General features: G+C 40.1%; 1 protein-coding gene across 1 annotated transcript in view; it reads left to right on the forward strand.

Moving 5' to 3' along the window:
• Nucleotides 1-2,467: 2,467 nt before the first annotated feature.
• Nucleotides 2,468-18,565, forward strand: part of KCNT1 (potassium sodium-activated channel subfamily T member 1) — a 94,935-nt gene continuing 78,837 nt past the window's right edge. Inside the window, exons 1-3 of the mRNA XM_078149167.1 lie at nt 2,468-2,613; nt 6,543-6,622; nt 17,828-17,927. Of these exons, the coding sequence (XP_078005293.1) occupies nt 2,468-2,613; nt 6,543-6,622; nt 17,828-17,927 (326 nt within the window). The remainder of the gene's footprint in view (nt 2,614-6,542; nt 6,623-17,827; nt 17,928-18,565) is intronic.

Genomic DNA, 18,565 nt, shown 5'->3' on the forward strand with positions numbered 1-18,565 from the left:
CCCCATTGAACATAGTATATATTTTGTGATAAATCAAGTTGCCTGATACAGTGAAGTTTTTTTTCTTTTTTTCTCCTTGATAATTAATTTATTTATTTTTAGTTTTCAACATTCACTTCCATAAGATCTTGACTTTTAAATTTTCTCTCTCTCCCACTCCTTTCCTCCCCCAAGATGGCACATACCTGACATAGGATCTATTTATACATTCATATTAAGTATATTTTCCCATTAGTCATGATGTAAAGAACAATTAGAACTAATAGGAGGAACCATGAGAATGAAGCAATAAAACAAAAGAACAAAGGAAAAGGAGAGCAAATAGTACACTTCCATTGCATTCAGACTCCATAGTTCTTTCTCTAGATGTGGATAGCAATTTCCATTGTGAGTGTTTTGGAGTTGTCTTAGATTCTTGCATTGCTGTGAAAAGCCTATCAAAGTCAGTCATTGCACAATATGGCTGTTACTGTATACAATGTTCTCCTGTTTTTGCTGATTTCACTCAGCATCAGTCCATGTAGGTCTTTCCAGGTTTTTTTGAAGACTGCCTGCTCAACATTTCTTATAGCACAATAGTATTCCATTACATTCATATACTACAACTTGTTCTGCCATTCCTCAGTTGATGGGCATCCCCTTAATTTCCAATTCTTTGCCACCACAAAAAGAGCTGCTATAAATATTTTTGTCCATGTGGCTCCTTTTTCCTTTTAATGATCTCTTTGGGATACAGACCTAGAAGTGGTATTTCTGGGTCAAAGGGTATGTACAATTTTATAGACCTTTGAGCAGAGTTCCAAACTGCTCTCCAAAGTGGTTGGATCATTTCACAACTCCACCAATAATGCATTAGTGTTCCAATTTTCCCCAATATTTATCTTCTCCAATATTTATCATTATCCTGTTTTGTCATGCTAGTCAATATGATAGATGTGATGTGGTACCTCAGAGTCATTTTTATTTGCATTTCTCTAATCAATAGTGATTTAGAAAATTTTTTCATATGATATAGATAGCTTTAGTGAGAGAGAAGAATTTAAAGAGCAGAAGATTCCAAGGAATGTTGGAGGGTTTTTGGATAAGGAAGACCTAAAAATGTTTGTGGGCCAAGGGGAAGAAGGTAAGGAGGAGTAATAAATTAAAAATTGAGGAGATGGAAGATTTACAGAGTAAGATCCTGGGAGAGAACAAGGGAATGTAGGATTGAAGTCAAAGTTAGAAAGGTCAGCTCTGGAAAAGAGAATTCTAATTCAGAGAGCCTGAGTTTGAATCCCATCTCTGCCAAATTATCCCTTGAGCAACCTTGGGCAAATAACATCCCCTCTCTGGTCCTCTGGTTCTCATCTATAAAATGAGGTTGGACCTAGATGAACTAAAGCCCTTCCATCACTAAATGCTTCCATCCTTTGAGCACTGCTTTATTTCCCCCTTCTGTGTGTGGATGAAGGTATAGAAATATTTGAAGGAAGGAAGATGAAGGAGCTCAGCTTTCCCAGTGAAATGGAAGATGAGGTCATCTTCCAAAGTAAGAAGGGATGGGGTTGGGTGCTGAAGCTGAGTGGAAAAGGTTGGAACAGCTACTCAGAGAAATCTGATGGGGGAGATAAGAGAGGCACTGGGGTGCCTGAGGGGAGTCACAAATAAGACTTTCCTAACTTTGTTCATCCTGGGAGTAGGGACTAAGTGATTGGGTGGGATTTTGGCAGAGCATTAGAAATTGATTTCTATCCTGCACTGTCTTCTAATTGCTTCATAATTAGGAACCCTGTCTCACAATGGAGATAGTGAATTCCCTCAGGAAAGGGACTGTATTTTCTGCTTCATTTGGTTTCCTCACAGTATCATGAGTGTAGAGATAGACACACAAGAGGCACTCAGTAAGTACACATTAAATTGAATTTTGAAATGACAGGTTTCATAGCCCTTTAACCCCTAATTTCTCCTTGCTGATTTAAAAGACCCAGCTGCTGTGGAAACCCCAGCTGAATTGTTGGATAATAAATTCCTGTCTGTATGACTTACTTTACATTAAATATGCTTTGGGGATCGATTAATTTTTCAAACACTTTTTTAAAAATTAAGTTGAGGAACTTCTAGGAGCTGAGATGGTGGAGTAAGCAGAAAATCATCATAACTCTCCCCTATTCAACTCTAAACAACCATAAAATAGCACCCCAAAACAAATCCTGGAATATCAGAACCAGAAAAAAGATGGGGTGAAACAATCTTTGAGCCTGAGAACTCTCTAAGGTCTGCAGGAAAGATCTGTCTCACTTGGGTAAAAGGGAAGCACAGTCCAGGACAGGAAGTATGCCAGCAAGCCAGTAGCAAGCCCCATCTCAGCAAATCAGTGGTAGATCCTGATCCCCAGTGCTGTGGAGAAGGCAAACACCAACACCAGGATCTCCCATGTGCCTCAGCATAGCTAGAAGACCAGGCAGACTTCAGCTCTGAGAACTGCCACATGCTTAAGCGTAACCCTGGGAAAACAGGCAACCTCCAGTGGCCAGACCTCTATGTGCTTCAGTGTATACCCAGGAAAACACAGAAACACCCCACCAGCCTCAGCACACCCCAGATATCAGCACTAGGACCCTGGCTCACTACCAGGTAAGCTGACACACCCCTATGGCCTCCAGCAGCACCAGCTACCCCCTGCCCCAACCCCTCAGCACAGCACCAGACATGAGGGTCTTCTGTGGGCCTCAGGGCAACATCAGTGTAGCACCAGGTAAACCGCCAGGGCTTGGAAAAAGAAAACAACTGTTTAAAAAGTACAATAGGCCAAATGGAAAAGGAGATACAAAAATCCACTGAAGAAACAACTCCTTAAAAAGTAGAATTGGCCAAATAGAAAAGAAAGTACAAAAGCTAATTGAGGAAAACAACTCTTTAAAAGTTAGAATTGGCTAACAACTCTATTAGACATCAAAAATCAATCAAACAAATTCAAAAGAATTAAAAAATAGAAGAAAATATAAAATATCTCATGGGAAAAGCAACTGATTTGGAAAACATATCTGAGACAATATTAGAATCATTGAACTACCTGAAAGCCATAATCAAAAGGAGGACCTAGACAGCATCTTTCAGGAAATTATCAAGGAAAATTGCCCTGATATCCTAGAACCAGAGGGCAAAATAGACATTGAAAGAATCCATCTATCTCCTCTGGAAAGAGATCCCAAAATAAAAACTCCAAGGAACGTTATAGTCAAATTTAAGAATTATCAGGTCAAGGAAAAATACTGCAAGTGGTCAGAAAGAGACAATTCATATATTGGGAGCCACAATCAGGATTACAGGGAACTGAGCAGCTGCAATGTTAAAGGATCAGAGATCATGGAACATGATATTCTGGAAGGCAATGGAACTAGGACAACAACCAAAAATCACTTACCTGGCAAAATTAAGCATAATACATCAAGGAGGGGAAATGGCTATTCAATGAAATAGAAGGATTTCATGCTTTTATAATGAGAAGACCAGAATTAAACTAAAAATTTTATCTCCAATATCAATACCTAAGAGAAGCATAAACAGATAAAAAGGGGGGAGGAAACATAAGGGATTCAATAGAACTAAACTGTTTACAACCCTACGTGGGAAGATGATATTTGTCATTCTTAAAAATTGTATCACTATTAGTACAACTAGAAGGAATATACACAGAGGGTACAGTTATAAGGTGAATGTGAGGGAATGATATAAAAAATTAATTAAGGGATGAGAAAGAGGAGTACATAGGGTATGGAAGGAAGGGAGAGGCAAATTAGGGTAAATTATTTCACATGAAGAGGCATGAAAAACCTATACAGTGGAGGGGAAGATGGGAGGGTGGGCGATGGGCATTGCTTGAACCTTACTCTTATCAGTTTTAGCTCAAAGAGAGAATAATATACACAAACAGTTGAATATAGAAATCTATCTTCTGGGGGGGGGGGGGAACTGACAGAAGGGAGGGCAGATTAGGGAAAGTGGTAGACACAAGCAAAACACTGTCAAATAGGGAAAGGGTGAAAGGAGAGAGAGCCCAAAAAACAGAAAAATAGAATGTAGGGAAATAGACAGTAATCATAACTGTGAATGTGAATGGGATGAACTCTCCCACAAAATGGAAGCAGACAGCAGAGTGAATCAAAAAATAGAATCCAACAATATGTTGTTTACAAGAAACACACATGAAGCAGAGAGACATGCACAGAATGAAGGTAAGGGGGCTAGAGCAAACTGTATTGTGCTTCAACTGAAGTATAAGAAAAGCAGGGGTAGCAATCCTGATCTCAGACAAAGTAAAATCAAAACTAGACCTAATTAAAAGAGATAAAGAAAGGTACCATAGATAATGAAACAATATCAATATTAAATATATATGCACCAAGTAGCATAGCATGCAAATTCTTAAAGGAGAAGCCAAGTGAGTTATAAGCATTATGAAATATAAAATAGTTAATTTTTATTATATGAAAATAAAAAGCTTTTGTACAAACAAAACCAATGAAAACAAGATTAGAAGGAAAGCAGAAAGCTGGGAAGCAATCTTTATAGCAAATATCTCTGATAAAGGCCTCATTTCTCAAATATATAGAGAACTGGGTCAAATCTATAAGAATACAAGCCATTCCCTAATTGATAAATGGTCAAAGGATATGAACAGGCAGTTTGCAGATAAAGAAATCAAAGCTATTTATAGGCATATGAAGAAGTGCTTCAAACCATTTTTGATCAAAGTAATGCAAATTAAAACAACTCCGAGGTACCATCTAACACCTATTAGATTGGTTAATATGACAAAAAAGGAAAATGGTAAATGTTGGAGAGGATGTGGGAAAATTGGGACACTGATGCACTACTGGTGGAGTTGTGAACTGATCCAACCATTCTGGAGAGCAACTTGGAACTATGCCCAAAGGGCTATGAAACTGTGCATACTCTTTGATCTACCAATTCCACTGCTAGGTCTGTATCCCAAAGAGACCATAAAAAAGGATAAAGTGCCTACATGTGCAAAAATATTTATAACAGCTCTTTCCATGGTAGCAAAATATTGGAAATTGAGGTTATGCCCATCAATTAAGGAATGGCTGAACAAGCTGTGGTATATGAATGTAATGGAATATTATTGTGCAATAAGAAATGATGAACAGGCAGATTTCAGAAAAAACATGGATAGACTTGTATGAACTGATGCAAAGTGAAATGAGCAGAACCAGGAAAACACTGTACAGTATCAGCAACATTGACTATGAGTGACTCAGCTCTTCTCAGCAACACAGTGATACAAGACAAGTACAAAGGACTCACGAAGGAAAATGCTATCCACATCCAGATAAAGAACTGATGGACTCTGAATGCTGATCAAAACATATCTTTTCACTTATTTTATTCTTTTTCATGTTTTTTTCCCTTTTAATATGTTTCTTCTTTCACAACTGTGACTAATATGGAAATATGTTTTACATCATAGTACATGTATTACCTACATCAAATTGCCTACCATTTTCAGAAGAGGGGAGGGGAGAGAGGGAAGGAGGGAGAGTGAATAATTTGGAACTCAAAATCTTGTAAAAAAATGAATACTAAAAATTATCTTGACATGTAATTGGGAAAATAATAAAATACTATTTTAAAAAAGTCAAATTGAGGCAGTGAGTGAGCTTCCAGAGTTTGTCATTATTGAGGGTGAGTGAGATGGCATTTACCTCTATAATCAATTAGTGTCTCCCAATTATAGTTGTAAGGTAAGGAAGAACCCATGAGGATTTTATTTCTTGGCCACTGTTTCTTCAAAGTTAGGCACAACCAAGGGGCTAGGAGTCACTGGTGCAGGGGGTGCCAGTCCTGTGTTCACAGTGACTTCCCTCAAGCATTTCCTATCTCTTTTTTACAAGTTTGAGTGCCTTTTTTCAACTGACTTTTATATCTGCTTACAAGATTGAATGCAAAATGGCAGGCACATAGTTCAAGTTTGAGAGATTTTGGATGAATGTCTCCTGCAAGGGCAGGACAAACAGTCACCCTCTTATTTTTCCCTCCAAAGCAGAGTGAGCCTTTTCCATGCAAAAATATCTCACCTCCTCCACACACACATACATGTATCCCTCTACTTCCACCTTCAATTTCACCCCCACAGCAAATAACAGCCAGTGCAATAGTGAATATTGGCATTTAATGTGACCCTAGAGTGGCCTCTTAATGGATTCTCCAGTTTCAAGATTCTAGTGACAGGGAAGAGGTTGTGGAGATAAATTAATCTGGTATGTTTTATTGGTTTTCTCTAAGGCTTGTTTATCAAGTATATCCTGGGAAAATGGGACCATGGTTTGGAAATAAACTGGCTTTAGCTGAGCTATTACCATTTCTCCCATGAGGATATCTACTAAATTTATAGGACATAAAGTGATAGATTAGAAGGGACCATAAGAGATCATAGAGTCTAGCTATCCCTCCTCGTTTTATCAATGACAATGAGACTCCAAGGTACAAGCCAGGCCCTAAAGCTTCTTTTTCTCTTGTTTTTTTTTTTCTTTTTCCTGCAGGGTACAAGTAGAGTTCTATGTCAATGAGAATACCTTCAAAGAGAGACTCAAGCTGTTCTTCATAAAAAACCAAAGATCCAGTAAGTGACACAACTGGCATGGATAGGGAGTGTGGGGGCCAGAGTATCTGGAAATACAAACTCTGAATGAGGAAAAAGGGGAGATACAAAGGAATGAGAATGATGACTCCACCAGCAGCACACACACACACACACACACACACACACACACGTGTGTGTGTGCATGCACATACCACCCACCCACCTTTACCCACTGAAAAATATTAACACATATTCATCTAACTCTCTAGATAAGAAAAGAGCAGAAAGGGAAAGGTGGGAAGGGAATGAGAGATGAAAAGGTTAGTGGGGAAAAAAAGAGGAAAGGATAGGAAAGAAATATATCTAAACTCATTTCCACAAACATTAATTGCCTACTACGTACAAAGTGCTGGACTAGGTGATAGGTACCCAAAAACAAAAATGAAAAATAGACTCTGTCCTGAAAGAGTTTTTATTTTACTGGGGAATAGAACATGCAAACAGATTAGTAAGTGAATTTAAGGTAGTTTGAGGAGGAAGAGAGAGTTAACAGCTAGAGAAATCAGGAAAGACTTCCTGAAGGAGGTGATATCAATGAGTTAATCTTCAAAGGAAGCTAATGATTCTAAGATGTGGAAATGAGTACTGCATTCCAAGCACAGGTGTCTAAACACAGAGGTGAGAGATAGAATGCTATGTTTTAGAAAGAATTAGACCACCTTGGCTGGAATGTAGTGTGTGAAAGGAAATAATGGAAAATACATCTGGAAAGAAGGATTGGAACCAGATTTTGAAAGATTTTAAATATCTAGCTGAATTTATATTTTATTCTAGAGATAAGGAACTAATAGAGATTTTTGAGTAGCACAGTCATATGGTCACATTTATACTTTAGGAAGAGAATGTTGACAGTTGTGTAGGTCATGAGTTTAAGAAATGAAAGACCAGAAGCAAAGAAACCAAATCATAGACTATTACAATAATCTAAGCTGGAGACGCTGAAAGCCTGAACAAAGATGGTAGGCATGTGAATGGAGAGGAAGGCAGAGATGTAAGATATGTAGGAAGGTTGACTTGACAAGCTTTGGCAACTGACTGGAAACAGAGAACTCCAAGGTTTTAAAGGTAGGTAACTAGAAGAATGGTGGTACAGACAGAAAAAGAACAATGAGATGATGAAAGGACTAGAAAATACAGAATATGAATACCAGTTTGTAGTTGAAAAAGCACTGTTTCTGGAGTGAGAGGACCTGGGCTCAGAACCCCAGGCCTACTGGGGATTCCAAACTGACATCCAAAGAGGATGTCAGTTTTCTCATCTGTAAAACAAGATGGTTGGACTAGATAACCTCTGATGCCCCTTCCAGGTCTAAATCTATGTGAGATCTGTGAGGAGGAAAGGGCCATAGGATAAATGGTCTTCAAGACCAATTACTGCCCCTCCCCCCCTGCACTTACTTTATAAGGTGAAGAAACCGAAGCCCAGAAAGCCAAAGTGATTCAAATTCTGACTCCAAATCCATTTTTATTAAACCACCTAGGCTTCTTGTTGTTGTTGTTGTTAAATCCCAGCTCAGATTTGAAAGACCAAACAGTTTCTAATTACTTGATTCTTAAAACCACTGACCCTGCCATTCCCTCAAGCTAGATAGGAGCAGTTAGGTGGATTAGTGGATTTGGAGTCAGGAAGAGTCAAGCTGAAATCCTGCCTCAGACATTTACTAACTGCATAACACAGAGTTACCTCTCTGCGCCTAAGTTTCTCCATCTGTAAAATGAGAATAATAATAATAATGATAATAATAATAATAATAATAGCACTTACCTCACAGGGTTGTTGTGAGGGTCAAATGAGTTAACATATGTAACTTTGTAAAACTTAAAGTACTATATAAATGCTAGCTATTATTATGAGTTATCATACTGTATTTCTTCTCTCCTTCACAGACTAACTTCTAGAAAGAGTTATCTAAACTCAGGTGCCTCCATTTCCTTGTCTCCCATTCATTTCCTAATCCCTTGCAATCTGGCTTCTTACTCTATTTGATGAGAAATTCTTGACTCTAAAGTTGCCAATGTTCTCAAGGGGTAAAGTCAATGGTCTTTTCTTGGTCATATCCTCCTTGACCTTTCTGCAGCTTTTGACACGTTAATCATCCCTCCTTTTGGATATTTTATCCTTCCTTGTCTTTCCAGCTTCCTATTGGTTCTCCTACCTATCCAACCTTTCCTTTTCAGTCTTTTTTTGCTAGGCCATTATAATTATAATCCTCTTGCCGGCTACATGCGAGCATCCCCCTTTGGTGATATCAACTTCTATAGATTCAATCATCACCTCTATATAAACTATATAGATTCCCAAATCTATATATCTAGAACCCTAATTTTTCTCCTGAATTCCAGCCCCCCATTATCACATTACTGCCTGCTGGGTGTCTCCACCTGGTTGTCCCTGGATAGGCATCTCAAACACATTCTATTCTCCCAAAAGACTCATTCCTCCTATTAACTTCTTTATTTCCATTGAGGGCATCATCATCCTTCCAAAAACCCAGGTTTTCAATCTTGAATTCATCCTTAACCTTTCTCTCTATTGCTACCACTATATCCAGCTGGAGTTTCAAGTCTTGTTAATTCACAGGAGATGCAACTTGATTTAATGTAAATGGCTAAGTGTAGCCATGGGACACAGCTCTAAGCCTCCATCTTGTCTGTGATGGGCAGGAGCCACTATGGTTGAAAACTGTTTGCACTGACTTTCTTTGATCATTCCACTCTAGGACTTTTCCAATGGTGTTTACCTTAAAGTATAAGCAAGTACACTGTCAAATTAGGTAGACTTTCCCCTAAATAAATAAAGTTTTTAGTATGTTAAGGAAAATCAAAATCATCTGTGCAAGAAGGCATCCAACCACATATGCTTTTAATGGATAAATATCTGAACACCCAAACAATGAAATATCACATATGGAAGAGATGGAGCTTAGTACTTATCTAGGCCATTCCCATAATTTTACATGTAACAAAAGTAAAGCCCAGGGAGAGTAAGTGACTTGCCTAAAGTCACGCAGCAAAGCAGCAGAAGAGCCAGAACTACAACCCAATTAACCTATTTGCAGAATGACAATGACTTAGACAAAAGTTCATTAAGGGAAGGTTTCCAAAATCTTATTGAAGGATTTGTGGTTCTATGCCTTACACTGCCTACCCCTGCCACATCGGACAGCATTTCCCGGAACCAGAACTATGTTGTGAACATGATTGATCAGCTACTAATGTTTGTTCCAACTGTAAAAAGCCTCATTACTGTGTGATCCATAGAACTAATTAATAGCACCTTATTAAGATGCATGGGCTATGTGTTTTAACCAATGTGCCATAGCCTTAATTAATCACTGCATCAATATTCCCTGCCTCTTAGTAAGGGTTATAGAATATTTACAAAGCACAATGTAGACACTCTGTAAACAGGGCTTGTCTTTGTTGTTGTTAATGAAGTCTCTCAATAATAGCCAAACAACCAATTCAAAAGGCCTTTTATAAACAATAAATGAAACAGCCCTGCCCTCTGCTGGTTAGTGTTGGGCAGGTCAAAATACTTACTTGGAAATCTATTTTAAAGAGAAAGAAAAAGGAAGGAAGGAAGGAAGGAAGGAAGGAAGGAAGGAAGGAAGGAAGGAAGGAAGGAAGGAAGGAAGGAAGGAAGGAAGGAAGGAAGGAAGGAAGGAAGGAAGGAAGGAAGGAAGGAAGGAAGGAAGGAAGGAAGGGTCAAAATACTTAGAAATCTATTTTCAAGAAGAAAGAAAAAGGAAGGAAGGAAGAGAGGGAGGGAGGGAGGGAGAATCTTTGCAACAACTATGGATAGTTGGGGGCAGAGCTAAGACGGTGGAGTAAAAGCAATGACTTGCTTGAGCTCTCCCCTAAACACCTCCAAATACCTGTAAAAAACGGCTCTAAACAAATTCTAGAGCAGCAGAACCCACAAAAAGACAGAGTGAAACAAATTTCCAGCCCAACACAACCTGGATGGTTGATTAGAAAGGTCTATTGTGATGGGCTGGGAGAGGAGCACAATTCAGCATGGGGACACAGGCAAAGACTAGGCCTTAGCAAACCTGGAGCTGGCCTCAGGGGACTGAATCAGGGACAGCTGTGGTGGTTTCCAGACTTCTCAACCCACAAGTTCCAAAGGCAACTTAGAAGGTCAGTAGGAAAGGTCTGCTGACCATGGTGAGAAAAGAGCTCAATCCCAGCCCCAGTCCCAGCACAACCCCAGGGTAGCAGCTGCTTCCAGAGCTCTCAGCCCACAGATGGGGGAAGAATCGAGTGGCTGATCAGAGGGGTTTGCAAGGATCTCTTTGCTGGTGCGGAGGCAGGAATCCCTTGCTTTGCCTATGCTAGGATCTGAGTCACAGTTCTGGTGGTGGTCCTGGGGCAAGGAGGAGTGCTGGCATGGTGAAGTTTGTAGTGGTGGTGCAGAGAGAATTCTCCTCACAGTTCCAAGGCAGAAAAAGAGTGCTTGTGGTCACTCAGAGACCAGAGTACAGGCCAGGAACATCTCGCCCTGGATCCTACCACCTAGGAAGAACTGAAAATGTATAGGTCCCTAGAAGTATCTCTGAAAACATCTGCACAAAACCCCCAAAACTTGGGCCAGTACATTCCCCACACTGGAAGCAGACCCGTACCTTAACAAAGAGTTTAAAACTCAAGTAACTGGCTGGGAGCATGAGCCAACAAAGGCACAAAAAAAGTCAGACCACAAAATCTTTTGTTTGGTGACATAGAAGATCAAACTATACAACCAGAAGAAGACAACAAAGTCAAAGCTCCTACATCCAAAGCCTCCAAGAAAAATATGAATCAGTCCCAGGCCTTGGAAGAGCTCAAAAGGGATCTTGAGAAGCAAGTAAGGGAAGTAGAGGAAAACTGGGAAGAGAAATGAGAGTGATGCAAGAAAATCATGAAAAACAAGTCAACAGCTTGCTAAAGGAGACCCAAAAAAATACTGAAGAAAATAACACCTTAAAAAATAGCCTAACCCAAATGGCAAAAGAGGTCCAAAAAGCCAATGAGGAGGAGAATGTCTTCAAAAGCAGAATTGGCCAAATAGAAAAGGGAGTCCAAAAGCTCACTGAATAAAATACTTCCTTAAAAATTAGAATGGAACAAATGGAAGCTAGTGAGTTCATGAGGAATCAAGACATTGTTAAAAAAAAAAAGAATGAACAAATAGAAGACAATGTAAAATTTCTCATTGGAAAAATAACTGACCTGGAAAATAGATCCAGGAGAGAGAACTTAAAAATTATTGGACCATCTGAAAGCCATGATCAAAAAAAGAGCCTAGACATCATCTTTCAAGAAATTATCAAGGAAAACTGCCCTGATATTCTAGAACCCCAGAAGGTAAAATAGAAATGTAAAGAATGCACCAATCACCTCCTGAAAGAAATCCTCACAGGAAAACTCCTAGGAATATTGCAGCCAAATTCCATGGTTCCCAGGTCAAGAAGAAAATATTGCAAGCAGCCAGAAAGAAACAATTCAAGTGTTGTGGAAACACAATCAGGATAGCACAAAATTTAGCAGCTTCTACATTAGGGACTGCAGGGTTTAGAATATAATATTCCAGAGGTCAAAGGAGATAGTATTGCAGCCAAGAATCACCTACCCAGCAAAACTGAGTATAATCCTTCAGGGGAGGAAAATGGACCTTCAGTGATATAAAGGACTTTCAAGCATTCTTGATGAAAAGACCAGAGATGAATAGAAAATTTGACTTTCAAATACAAGACTCAAGAGAAGCATGAAGAGGTAAACAGGAAAGAGAAATCATAAGGGACTTATTAAGGTTGAACTGTTTGCATTCCTGCATGGAAAGATGATATTTGTAACTCATGAGACCTTTGTCAGTATTAGGGTAGTTGGAGGGAAAAAATTATATGGATAGATAGATAGATAGATAGATAGATAGATAGATAGATAGATAGATAGATAGACAGAGGGCACAGGGTGAGTTGAAGATGAAGGGGTGATATCTGGAGAATAAAATTAAGGGATGAGAGAGGATTATACTGGGAGAAAGAGAAAGAGAGAGGTAGAATGGGGTAAATTATCTCACATACAACAGACAAGAAAAGGCTTTCACAGTGGAGGGGAAATGGGGGAAGGTAAGAGGAAATGATTGAATCTTATTCTCATTGGATTTGGCTTAAGGAGGGAATAACATACACACTCAATTGGGTATGGAAATCTATCTTACCCTACGGGAAAATAGGAGGGAAGGGGATAAGAGAACAGGGAGATGATAAAGGGGGAAGCAGATTGGAGGAGGGGGTAATCAGAAGCAAACACTTCTGAGGAGGGACAGTGTTGAAAGAGATAATAGAATAAACAGGGGGGTTGGATAGGATGAAGGGAAATATAGTTAGCTTTTTACAACATGACTACTATGGAAGTATTTTGCATGACTACACATGTATAAACTGTATTGAGTTGCTTGCCTTCTCAATGAGGGTGGGTGGAAAGGGAGGAAGGGAGAAAATTTGGAACCCAAAGTTTTTAAAAACAAATGTTAAAAATTGTTTTCACATGCAACTGGGAAATAAGATATGCAGGCAATGGGGTATAGAAATGTATCCTGCCCTACAGGAAAATAAAAGGGGAAGGGGATGAGAGAAGGGCAGGGGTGGGGAGATAGAAGGGAGGGCAGATTAGAAGAAGGGCTATTCAGAATGCATGCCATCTTGGGGTAGGAGGAGGGATGAGATGGGAAGAAAATCTGGAACTCAAAATCTTGTTGAAGTGAATATTGAAAGCTAAACATAAATAAATTAATTAAAACAAAAAAACCAAATATGGTTAGTTAAGCAAAACAAATTCTGTCATTGGCCATATCCAAAAAGGTATATATTTCACATCCTGAATACATCAGTTCCATCCAAGGGTGAGTAGAATGCTTCACCATTGAACCTCTGGAATCATGGATAGTCATGCAGTCCTACCACCTGCTTTTTAAGCAGTTAAGGGTAGAATCATAGACATTTGAGCAAATGATTACAGCATTTAGAACTTGAAGAGACTGTGGAGATCCTCTCATTATAATATTCTCATTTTACCTATTAGGAAATAAGAGACATAGGACTAGAGCAGGGATAATCTTATTGTACTTTCTTCTCTGGTGGACCACCTCTGGGATGTTGTGCTAAACTCTGGGTCCCACATTTTAAGGAAGTGGACTGATAAATTGAACAGCATATAGGAGATAGTGAGGGTAGTGAAGGACCTTAAGCTCGTGACAAATGAGGACTGATAGAAGTTGGGATAGTTTGCCTGAGAGAGAACATTTCACAGGGATATGGTAGCTGTCTTCAAATATTCTAAGGGTTCCCATTTAAATGGGGAAGGAGGATCAGACCTGTCTAAATTAGTGTCAGAGGAAAAACTAGGAGCAATGCATGAAAGTTGCTGAGCAGCAACCTTGGATTTGGCATAAAGAAAAGCTTCCTAACAATTAGAGCTGTCAAAAAAATGGAAGACGCTGCCTGGGCACTTATTGGATCCTCCCTCCGTGGACATTTGGAAGCAAAAGTTAAATAACCACCGAACGCCTATGTTATAAAGGGAGTAGCAAGGCAGCTCAATGGTAAATCGTTGAACCTGGAGTCTGGAAAATCTAGCCTTAGCCATTTACTAGCTGTATGACTCTGGGCAAGCCACTTAACCACTGTTTGCCTCAGTTCCCTTATCTATAAAGTGGAAGCCCTCACTCCCAGAGTGAGATAATATTTTTAAAGCGCTGTGCACACCTTAACATGCTATATAGATGCTGACTATTGGAGGGAATTCTTGCTCGGGTAGGAGTTGGACTGGATGATTCCCGAGGTCCCTCACAACTCTTGAGATCACATAATCATAGACTTAGAATTGGAAGAGACTTTATAGAGGTCATCTAGTCCGACACCCTTATTTTACAGATGGGGAAACTGAGGCCCACAGAAATGAATTATCTTGTCCAAGATTACACAGGGTTGAGGTGTAGAGAGGAGAATTGTCTTGCTCATCAATCAATCAACAAGCATTTATTAAATGTCTATTATGTGCTTAGTACTGTTCTAGGCACTGGTCTCTTCTATTTTGGAGATACCTGTCACTGCCTCTGCTGAATAACACATAATGCCTGAGTGAGGCCTAATACCTGACATTATCTGACAGAGGTCCCACCACTATTAGTGGTTTCTTTTCTGAGTCAAAAAATAAGAGGAGTGTTTTAGAAAAGGGAACTGGCTCCAGCTTTTTCTCTGAAAGGTTCATATAAGGAAGAACTTCCTAACAAAGCCTTTACAAAATGAACTGAGGGAATGAGCTCCCTGTCCCTAGAAGTGTTCAAGCAGAAGATGGACAACCTTGTCAAGGATACTGCCGATATAACTCCTGCATGGAGTGACACATACAAGTAGTAAGTCAGTGACAGAACTAGGACTTGAATCCAGGACACCAGACTCCAAATCCAGTATCTTTCCACTGAACCAGGTTGCCTTGATTCTTAGGAGAAAGGAGATGTGAGTTTATGTCCTGGCTTTGTGACTGACTTGGTCATCTTGATCAAGTTTCTAAAATATCTTTCAATACTGAAATTCTAAGAGTCACCAATACCCATCTCTGAAAAATGAAGGGTTAAATCTGAACAAACTTTTAGCTCTGACATAATCTATGCTTTGTTCTAAGATCCCTTTCAGCTCTATGGTTGCTATATTTTTTTAGTAGACTGCTCCTTAGACACTTAAACTCATCAGAAGTGCCTTTGTGGGGACACGATCATTCACGGCCTCTGCTGCTGTCCCTTGAGTGAGATGCCAAGGGTCATTTTGGGATAGACCACACGTGTATTCTGGTTGCCAAAAAGTGTTTTTCTCTGTTCGGGCAGGGCCTGGCTATGCTGCCCTGATCCCCAGGATGCATCAGGCCAATCTACCCTAGTTTGAAGCCAGGGACATGGTCAAACACTCTCAGCTCCCTCTGGGGACTTGCCATGGTCTGTCAGCCTGAGATTCATAGGACCATAGATTTAGAACTGGAAGGGACCTCAGAGGACATCAAGTCCAATCCCTGCATTTTACAGGTGAGGAACTGCAAGACCAGAGAGGCCATGTAACTTGTCCAGGCCCACTAACAAGTATCTGTGGAGGGACCCAAACCCAGGGCCTCCTGACTCCAAATGTGGCACACTATGTACTCTATCCTTCTGTAATTCACTAAAGCCTAGCATCTAAGTCCCCACTGTCACTCCCCACCCCTCACTGCAGCTGTTCAAGGAGGAAACTGTTTTAGCCCTTCTGTGCTTCTCAGAGGAAGGAAGGAAAAATTCATTTCCAGTATGTGTGTGTTGGAGGGAGAGAGAGAGGGGAGGGATAGGTATTGCGAAGAAGGCACTCTTCTAGTTCTCAGTAAGGGCAGAGCCGACAGCTTTCCCAGTGAACAGATTTGGTCTTAGAATTAGCATAGAAATGTTTGTTCCAAGTCAAAAGCCAAGGCTACTCCCTAGAGCCTTCAGGGACACCTGTCAGAGGCTGCACTCAAAAACCTGGAGGCCTGACATAGCATCTTGGAAACTGCCCAGCCTTTCTTTAATTAATCTTAGAATTCTAGAACCAGGACAGCCCACAAAGACCATTCACAAACCTCCCATCAGTTCTGTGGCATCCCTCACAGGATCACCCAGTCCCTGCTTGAATACTCCTTGTGAGTGAGCGCTCACTCCCTTAGGGGGCAGCCTGGATCATTTGGTAGCAGCTTTGTTTGTTAGGATGTTCTTCCTTGTATCAGCATTTCTTGAAAGCTCCTCCTTGAGCAGAAGGAAGCTCAGGAGGGAACACAGACAAGCAGGGTAGAATGGTGTGGAGGGGGGACGTTAGGGTACAAGGCTAAATTCAATATACACTTTAAAGAAAACAAACTGTATCTAATAGATCACAGTTCCACCTACAATTCACTTGTATTTGTACATTGAAATATTCATATTTGTGGGTATTTATTAAATTTATATAAGGCAGCTAGGTAACAGTGGATAGCGTGCTGGGCCTGGAGTCAGGAAGACTCATCTTTGTGAGTTCAAATCTGGCCTCAGACAGACTACCTGCGTGACCCTGGGCAAATCACTTAACCCTGTTTGCCTCAGATCCTCATCTTAAAATGAGCTGGAGAAGGAAATGACAAACCATTCCAGTATCTTTGCCAAGAAAACTTCAAAGGGTGTCATGAAAAATCGGACGGCACTGAAATGACTAACAACAACAAATTAAATTCAAAATGAAAGAAGAAAAATAGTTAAATGATACTAAAAAGAAGAAAAATTCTTCTCGGAGCAGTCTAATGTTATTTCTAAAACATTCCTCACATTTTCTGCCTTAGGAGATCAAAATAAAAGCTAGTAGCAGTGGAGCCTCCACCAACAAATCCCAAGCATCCTGCCTCCCTCTGCTTGGACATTAGGTAGCCCTCAGCAAAGCCAATGCCAGATGAGGCTCTGGAGTAAAAAGAAGGGGGTGTGCCAAGACTGCTTAGAATCATTTGCATCCTGTGTCAGACCCAGGAAGATGAGCAGGCTGGAAAATAATTGATAATAATACTAGCTAGCAGTTTCATAGCACTTTAAGATTTGCAAAGCACTTTTACATATATTTTTATATGTCCAATATATTGTCTCACTCGATCCTCATTAACAACTCTAGAAGTCAGGTGCTATCATTATCCCCATTCTACAGGGAAAAGTGGGTCACCTGGGGACGTAGTAAAACACTCACAACTCCCTCCAAGTACCTACCTAAACATCTGCCGGCCTGAGATTCATTAGACCTGGAAGGGACCTCAGAGGCCATCAAGTGCAGTCCCTTCACTTTGTAGGTGAGGGTAAAGCCCAGGGACTGCAAGTGAGTTGCCCTGGGTCACCTAGTTAGGAAGGGTCTGAAGAAGAATTTGAACTTGGGTCTTTCTGACTCTGAATCCAGCACTCTACCCATTGTGCTATTGAGCTGCCCTAAAGGGAGAGGAAGGACCAGTGGTGATGCCTCACACAGCTCTGATCTATAAACTGGAGAAAGTGAATTTGCTCCCACTGAAGTCATTGTCAGCCCTGGAGAATTCGAGCTGGTGCTGGAACCCGGAGCCTTGGTCTGAAACCACGCATGTATGTCTGCTGACACCACTTTCATTCCTCCCTAATATGCTTCTTTCCTCTTGCAGGCCTGAGGATCAGGTTGTTCAACTTTTCTCTAAAGCTGCTCACCTGTCTCTTGTACATTGTACGAGTCCTTCTCGATGACCCAGTCCAGGGGATTGGATGGTGAGTTGTCGAGGCGACCATCTTGGTCTGCAAGAGATTCTCATTTGTGTAATGAGGATCCATTCTGGAAATTCCCTGGTTTGTAGTGAGGATCTATTCATTTGTGACAAGGATCTATTATGGATCCCCTCAGGGGGATCTGTTAACTTTGTGATCATAGGATCATACATTTAGGGATAGTAGGGACCTTAGAAGTCATCAGGTCGAACTCCTTCATTTTACAGATGAGGAAATAGAGGTCCAAAAAGATAAAATTGATTGCCTAGGATCACAATTATATTAACAGTATCTGAGGGGGGATTCAAACCAAGCACTCTCTGCATGACACCCTAACTACTTCTCTAATAATGGTTTGCTATGGAGATACACTAGTTTATAAAATAGATAGATAGATAGATCAGTAGATCAATAGACAGACATATATGTGTATATAAATACAATTTATGAATTAGGATTGGAACTGATATATACACATATGTATATGTATATATCCACATATATGTATATATGTGTTGATAAACAGAGAGATATACATATATGTATGTATAATTATAATTGATGAATTGGGGTTAAAAATATATATGTGTGTCTACATATATGTATATGTGTGAATAGATAAGCAGATAGATACACATATA

This window comes from Phascolarctos cinereus, unplaced genomic scaffold, assembly GCF_003287225.1.
Source record: "Phascolarctos cinereus isolate Bilbo 61053 unplaced genomic scaffold, phaCin_HiC Scaffold_2;HRSCAF=192, whole genome shotgun sequence".
Lineage (NCBI taxonomy): Eukaryota > Metazoa > Chordata > Mammalia > Diprotodontia > Phascolarctidae > Phascolarctos > Phascolarctos cinereus.